General features: G+C 45.8%; 1 protein-coding gene across 1 annotated transcript; it reads left to right on the top strand.

The window, feature by feature from the left end:
* Positions 1-1,901: 1,901 nt before the first annotated feature.
* On the top strand, positions 1,902-7,743 carry LOC144486945 (uncharacterized; the record flags this gene model as incomplete). The annotated part of the gene is made up of 3 exons (XM_078204958.1): positions 1,902-1,976; positions 2,507-3,252; positions 7,101-7,743. Coding segments are annotated over exons 1-3 (1,464 nt in total), but the record flags the coding sequence as incomplete, so codon positions are not given.
* Positions 7,744-7,746: the final 3 nt, after the last annotated feature.

Raw genomic sequence — 7,746 nt, 5'->3', positions numbered from 1 at the left:
AAGTATTCATTAAAAATCTCACCCATCTCCTGTGGCTCCACACACAGATGGCCATGCTGATTTTTAAGGGGATCTATTCTCTCTCTAGCCACCCTTTTACTCTTAATATAGCTATAGAACCTCTTGGAATTGTCTTTAATTTTACCTGCCAGATCCATATCATACCCTCTTTTTGTCCTCCTGATTTCCCTCTTCAGTGTTTTCTTACACTTTTTATAGTCAGAGTGATTCACTTGTCCCCGATTGCCTAAACCCAATGTCTGCTTCCTTCTTTTACCTGACCAGAGCCTCAATGTCCCTTGTCTGCCAGAGATCCCTAAATTTACCATTCTTTCCCTTCATCTTAACAGGAATATACTGCCCCTGGACTCTTGATATCACACTTTTAAAACCTCCCATTTGCCAGTCATTCCTTTCCCTTCAAACAAACTCACCGAATCGACATCTGCTCGATCCTGCCTAATGCCCACAAAAGTGGCCCTGCTCCTGTTTAGGGCCTTGACCTGTGGACCTGTCCCATCTTTTTCCAGAACTATTTTGAAACTATTGGTGCTCCCAATTGTGCTCCCTGACTGACACTTCAGTCACTTGCTCGACCTCATTTCTTAACTGTCTAATAGAAAGTGAGTCCAGGAATTGAGAATGAAAAATAAGGAGCTGGGAGATGAATTGAACAAGTATTTTGCCTCGGTGTTCACAATAGAGGATACAGTTAAAACTCAGAAACAGCTGGAAATCAGAAAACAGAAGTGTGGGATGAACTCTGAAAAAGCACAATTCCCAGGGAAGTGGTCCTCAGCAAACTGTTGGAGCTGTGGGCTGATGAGTCCTCGGGTCCTGCTGGGCTTCATTCTCGGGTCTTAACAGAGTGAGATAGTTGATGTGTAGTTCAATTTTCTAAAATTCCCCATCGGGAATTGGATAAAGGGAAACCAGTGGATGCGCTGTACTCAGATTTCCAGAAGACATTTGATGAGGTGCCACATCAAAGGTTATTGCAGCAAATAAAAATTCATGCTGCGGGGATGACATATTGGCGTGGATAGAAGATTGGCTAACAGCAAACAGTGGGCAGAAATGGATCATTTTCTGGTTTAAGAGAGAGGGAAACCTGGGCCAACCTTTCCAGAGTCTGCAGCCTCCCTGGATTCACTTCCTTTCCCTTCAGTTGCTGCAAGTCCCCAATTTCCCCCCAGAATTAGAAAAGAAATGGAAAGGTGGAGAAAAGGAAGTGTTTTACTCACAGATGTTGATGTTGTTCAATTTTCTAAAGTTCCCCATCGGGAATTGGATAAAGGGAAACCGTCCGTCGCCATTCCCCGCACTGCGCATGCTTCAGGTCCCGCCCCTCATTCACTCCGATTGGTTGGAGGACCAGCCGCTCCTCTTCCTATTGGTCCGGAGCTGCCGTCAATCAGTGCCCGGGCATTGTGATGTGGAGCATGCGCAGTGTCATTGCTGTCCTTGGCGCTTGTTTGTCCCGGAGAAGCGGAGTCAGCGTTAGGCGGTGGCTGGGAGGATTTGGAAACACTTTGTGGATCCGCAAACCCTTCAGAATCATTGTCAGCTCCCTGGTTGAATCTTAAATTCCCTCTGATATGACACAGCAAGCCACTCAGTTGTACCCAACTAGTACAAAGTTACTAAAAAGGTATGGAAATGGGCAGACCAGGCATGGGCCTTGGCACGGGAAACGGCCTTGTCGACCCTGCAAAGTCAGATTTAGAAAATAAATATTTGAACCTGGTTGTAAACAGCCTGCTTCAGCACCAGAGTGGGATGGTGTCAGTGTCCACGGGGTGGAGTTTGTAGCACGGACTGAAGACAATTGTTTCATGTTTCTCACTCTTTAAATGGAGGAAACTTCTCCTAATCCAGGACAGGATCTCAGTCCAGTCGCGATGCTGTGTGACTTTGAGGTGATGATGTTCACATTCACCTGTGAACCTGGTCTTTCTAAATGGTGGAGGTTGAGGGTTTGGGAGTTTCTGTCTGGTTGTTGATGTATCCACTCCTTCACCTCTTCTCCTCCCACATCTCTTAATCCCGCCCATCCGCTGCCTCTTCACATTGAAGCTCTGGTCTTGTATAGGTTCAGACTGGCTCAAAGGTTCCCTTCCCTGAAGGACATTAGTGAACCAGTTGGGTTTTTGTGACAATCCATCAGTTTTCTTGGTCTCTTTTTCCCAGTGCCGGCCCCACAAATTACCAGATTCATTCAGCTCAATTTCACAACCTGCCTTTGTGTTTTTGTGGGTTCTCTCTCACTCTCTTTTTTTCTTTTTTAAATCAATTTCACAGCATATTCAAAGGTGAGGATTTGCAGTCGGAAAACTGAAACCAAACATCACATCAAGATCTGACAGAGTCGCCCAATTTATCGTAATATGCGTATCATTGGATTTTGAACATGGAAGGAAAAAGCACCGCTCACAGTGGGGAGAAACTGTACACGTGTTCCGTGTGTGGACGAGGATTCAGCCATTTATCTGGCCTGTCAAAACAGAAATGCAGTCACAACGGAGAGAAATTGTGGAAATGTGAGTATTGTGGCAAGGGATTCAGTTCCCCATCAGAGCTGGAAATTCATCGACGGTGTCACACTGGGGAGAGACCGTTCACCTGCTCCGAGTGTGGGAAAGGATTCACTCAGTTGTCCCACCTGGTGAGACACCAGCGAATTCACTCTGGAGAGAGACCATTCACCTGCTCTGTGTGCAAGGTGGGATTCACTCAGTCAGCCCACCTGGTGTCACACCAGCGAGTCCACACTGGGGAGAGACCATTCACCTGCTCCGAGTGCAAAATGGGATTCACTCAGTCAACCCACCTGGTGACACACCAGCGAGTTCACACTGGGGAGAGACCATTCACCTGCTCCGAGTGTGGGAAGAAATTCAGCCGGTCGTTTCACCTTCTGATTCACCAGCGAATTCACTCTGGAGAGAGACCATTCACCTGCTCTGAGTGTGAGAAGGCATTCATTACATCAACAGAACTGTTGACACACCAGCGGATTCACACTGAGGATAACCCGTTCACCTGCTCCAAATGTGGGAAGGAATTCGCTAACTCTTCGAACCTGATCTGCCATCAACGGATTCACACTGACGAGAGACCTTTTAAATGCCCAGACTGTGGAAAGTGCTTTAAAAGTTTTGGGAACTTGATGACCCATCAACGGGTTCACACTCGAGTCCGTTCAGATGCTTTCACTGTGGGACTGAGTTCAGATAATCATCTCCTCTCACTGTAAACCAGCGAGTTCACACTGGGGAGAAACCATTCATCTGCTTCAAGTGTGGGAAAGGATTCAATCAGTCATCCAACGTGCTGACACACCAGCCAGATTGGAGTTTGCTGTTAATCACATCCAGAACTGAACTATATTTATTGGGGTCTGATGTTAACAATATCCAGTGCAGATTTAGATATTAGTATTCTGGGTTCAAAATAAAAAAAATCAACTTTGCTTTAATTTTTGAATGACTACATCTTCATTTGGGAGGCTGGGATTATCCCCGTTTCGAGGGAACTAAGGAATAGACCATAAGCCGTAGGAGCAGCATTCGGCCATTCAGCCTTCATTATAACAATGATCCCATTGTGATTCCTGCTGGTTGGGAAATGTGCGATATTGATGCCAGTCTGTCTGTCTTTAATTATCTTCAATCCCAGTCCTCTGGTTACTGACCCGCATCAGTGGAACAGTTTCTCCCGACCTGCTCCATCAAACCACCCGTCCCCACCCCCATAATCTTGAACAGATCCATGAAATCTCCATTTAAGCTTCTTTGTTCTAAAGGGAACAAATTTGGGGGAGGTGATGTCTAATGGTATTATCGATAGACTATTAATCCAGAAACCCAGCTAATGTTCTGGGGACCCGGATTCGAATCCACATTTTGAAAAAGATGAACAGTGTCTGTGGTACCTGCTGGATGTGGTGCAGCACATTTCCCAGGACATTGGAGCAGTAATGAATGAGGCCAGGATGACAGAGTCAAAACAACATTATATTCTTTATGCTTGAAACCTATCTTAGAATTCTCTTCATTAACTGGACCATCAATGTGAGGGGAATTAGCATCTTCTGTAATTCCAGAACCAAGAGACACTGATTCCCCTGGGATGTTGTTCTGTAATTTACACTATCTCCCAGCAGGGCTCTTCACCCAGGCTGACAAGAGGCAGCTCAGTGTTCGTGATTTGTCACTGCTGCTCTCCCAGATGTTGTTCAACGTAGACTCAAGTTTAGAGAAAGGAGTGGAAATGGGTCATCAGAACTGCTCACAATCCCTGGAGGGTAATGGTTACTTGAATTTCTCAAACATTGTGGTTTGTAAAGACACTGTTATTTCATCTCCAGTATTAGTCAGAATGGGCTGTATTCTCCACATGACAGGGCTGGAATTATCTGTGTGGGTGTGTCTATGAATGAAGATGTCTGTCTGGGTGTGGGTGTGTGTCTATGAATGAAGATGTCTGTCTGGGTGTGGGTGTGTCTCTATGTTTGCCCATGTCCGTGTAAGAGACAGGGAGAGAGAGTGTGTTTGGATCTCTGTGTTTGGATATCTTTATGTGCTGCTGCTTCTTAGGTGGTTTGTCTCAAAGGTTCCTCTCCGGGTGATTTGAGTAGAATCATTCAGAGATTCTTCATCCTGGGTGAATCCACAGGCTGACCATCTGCTGTGTAAAACCTGACATCCACACCACTAGACCCACTTTTCCTGGAACAACATAAAGTGTTTGCTGCTTTCCTGATCCTTTCCTCTCTCTTTTCAATTGTATCACTTCTCATGATTCTGAATTTCAGAGAGGACAGACTCATCCCACTGAATGTCCTCCAAAGACAACCGCCTCATCTCAGGAATCAATCCAGTGAAATTTAGTTGCACAAAGACAGTGAGCAAATAGAACAAAGACCAAAAGAGGGAAATAGATAGAGACACAGAGACTGTTCGAGTGAAAGAGACTGAGCGAGAGTTACAGTCATAGTCATACAGTGCAGAAAACACCCTTCGACCCACAGAGTCTGCACCAACAATAGCTACCACTAAACCCCATGCTAATCCTATTTTCCAGCACTTGTTCCATATCCTTATCTGAATGCTATAATATTTCAAGTGCTCATCCAAATACTTTTTAATGGTTGTTACGTTTCCAGCCTCCACTACCTTCCCAGGCAGTTTATTACAGATTCCCACCACCCTCTGATTTTTTTTTCTCAACTCCCCCCTGAATCTCTTGTCTGGCACCCTAAAGCTATGTCCCCTCATGCTTGACCCCCTCAACCAAGGGTTCTACTCACCCGGTCCATATCCTTCATAATCTTATTCACCACAGTCATGTCCCCCTCAGCCTTCTCTGCTCTAAACACTCTAAACCTATCCAGTCTCCTTATAGCTCAAATGTTCCATCCCAGGCAACATCCTGGTGAATCTCCTGTGTACCCCCTCCAGTGCAATCACACCCTTCCTATAGTGAGGTGACCAGAACTGCACACAGTACTCAAGCTGTGGCCTAACCAACATTCTGTACAGCTCCAACATTATCTCCATGTTCTTATACTGTATGCCACCACTGATAAAAGCAAGTGTCTCATATGCCTTCTTATCTATTCTATTCGCCTGCTCTGCTACCTTAAGTGAATAAGTACCCCAAGCTCCTCTGATTTTACCTCGTGTCCTTCCTTTCATTAATTATTTCCTGTCTTGTTGCTTCTTCCAAAGTGCATCACTTCGCACTTATCAAGGTTAAATACCATATTTTTTTTATTCATTTGTGGGACATGTGCATCGCTCGCTGGCCATCCCTAGTTGCCCTTGAGAAGGTAGTGGTGAGCTACCTTCTTGAATCGCTGCAGTATATGTGCTGTGGGTTTACCTACAATGCGGTAAGGGAGGGAATTCCAGGATTTTGACCCAGTGACTGTGAAGGAATGGTGATATATTTCGAAGTCTATCACTGTTCTGCCCATGTGACCAACCCAACTATATCTTGCTGCAACCTACGACAGAGTGGGGTAGACTCGAAAAGGACCCTGGGTCTCTGGAATGCTCGTCCAGTAACAATCCCACCATGCACATTGGTAGATGTATCAATTGGTTTAATAATTTTATATATTAACCCTGTAGTTCTGATTGTAATTGGATGACAAAATACAATTTTGTGTTGAACATTATCTCCTTCCTATGGCGGTCCTCTTACCCAGCATTCGCAGCGAGAGAGACTGTGCCGTATTGTCACAATAGCAGTCGCTTGCGCAGGCGCAGTACCTGATTCTGAGTGGAGCATGCGCTGTGCGGATTCGGACTGGCCCATGCGCAGTGTGGGTGCTGGAGCTGCAGGGAGGCAGGGAAGTGAGTGCAGAGGCTTCAGAAACAGCCAGTGGAGGAGGCCTCAAACCCAGAATAAGGAACCCCCGGGCCCGAGTTTGCACCGACCCGGGGGGTAATTGCAGCACCTCTACAATCGGGGAGGTGGTGGTAATATCAGTGACACAGCCTAATGTTCTGGGGACAGGGGTTCAAGTCCCATCATGGAGCTGGGGGGGTTTAAATAGAATTCACAAAACGCTGGAAAATCTGGAATATAATTTCACTTGAGTAACCATTACAGCTGTGAACAATTTAAAAAACCCATCCTGTTTATTCATGGGAATCTGCTGTCTTTCCATAGACTTGTCAACGTGCGATTCAGTCTCGAACTGCCCTCCTCAGGGGCAGGAAATAAATTCTGGTCTTGGCAATAAAACCCACATCACATGAAATAGTGAAGGAGAAACACTGATAGACTTGGGTTAATGGCTGTCATCTTTCTCGGGGGCAGGACACAGGCACGGTTATCACTGTCCCTGTGAGAAAATGTGAATTTCTATCCTGGACTGACATTGATGGATTTTGGAGTCTCCTTTTCCAGAGGGTGAGAAGGGGAGGATTTACACACAGTAAACTCAAACCAAGAGAAATATTTGCTTCAATTTTTAACTTTGGACTTTTTTTTTACAGGATATTAGAAGTGCAGGAGTGGAAGGGAGAAAACTCAAACCAAACATCGCATCAGGATCTGACGCTATCGCCTAAATTAGTGTAATCTGAATATCATTGGGTTTCAAACATGGAAGGGGAAAGCACGGTTAACAGTGGAGAGAAACCGTACACGTGTTCTGTGTGTGGACGAACATTCAGCCGATCATCTGGCCTGTTGAAACATAAATGCAGTCACAACAGGGAGAAACAATGGAAATGTGGAGACTGTGGGAAGAGATTCAGATTTCCATCTGAACTGAAAACTCATCGACACAATCACACTGGAGAGAGACCATTCACCTGCTCTGAGTGTGGGAAGGGATTCACTACCTCATCCATCTTGTTGACACACCGACGAGTTCACACTGGGGAGAGACCGTTCACCTGCTCCAAGTGTGGGATGGGATTCATTTGTTCATCCCATCTGCTGAAACACCGGTGGGTTCACACTGGGGAGAGGCCATTCAACTGTCATGAGTGTGGGAAGGGATTTGCTACCTCATCAATCCTGCTGACACACCAGAGAGTTCACACTAGAGAGAGACCATTCAGATGCTCTGAGTGTGGGAAGGGATTCCCTACCTCTTCTATCCTGCTGAAACACCAGCGAGTTCACATTGGAGAGAGGACGTTCACCTGCTCTGATTGTGGGAAGGGATTCACTGATTCATCCGACCTGCTGAAACACCAGAGAATTCATAATGGGGAGAGGCCA

The sequence above is a fragment of the Mustelus asterias genome, unplaced genomic scaffold (assembly GCF_964213995.1).
Source record: "Mustelus asterias unplaced genomic scaffold, sMusAst1.hap1.1 HAP1_SCAFFOLD_528, whole genome shotgun sequence".
Classification (NCBI taxonomy): domain Eukaryota; kingdom Metazoa; phylum Chordata; class Chondrichthyes; order Carcharhiniformes; family Triakidae; genus Mustelus; species Mustelus asterias.
Note: the sequence above shows the minus strand (reverse complement) of the source record. Positions and strands in the feature narration are given on the sequence as shown.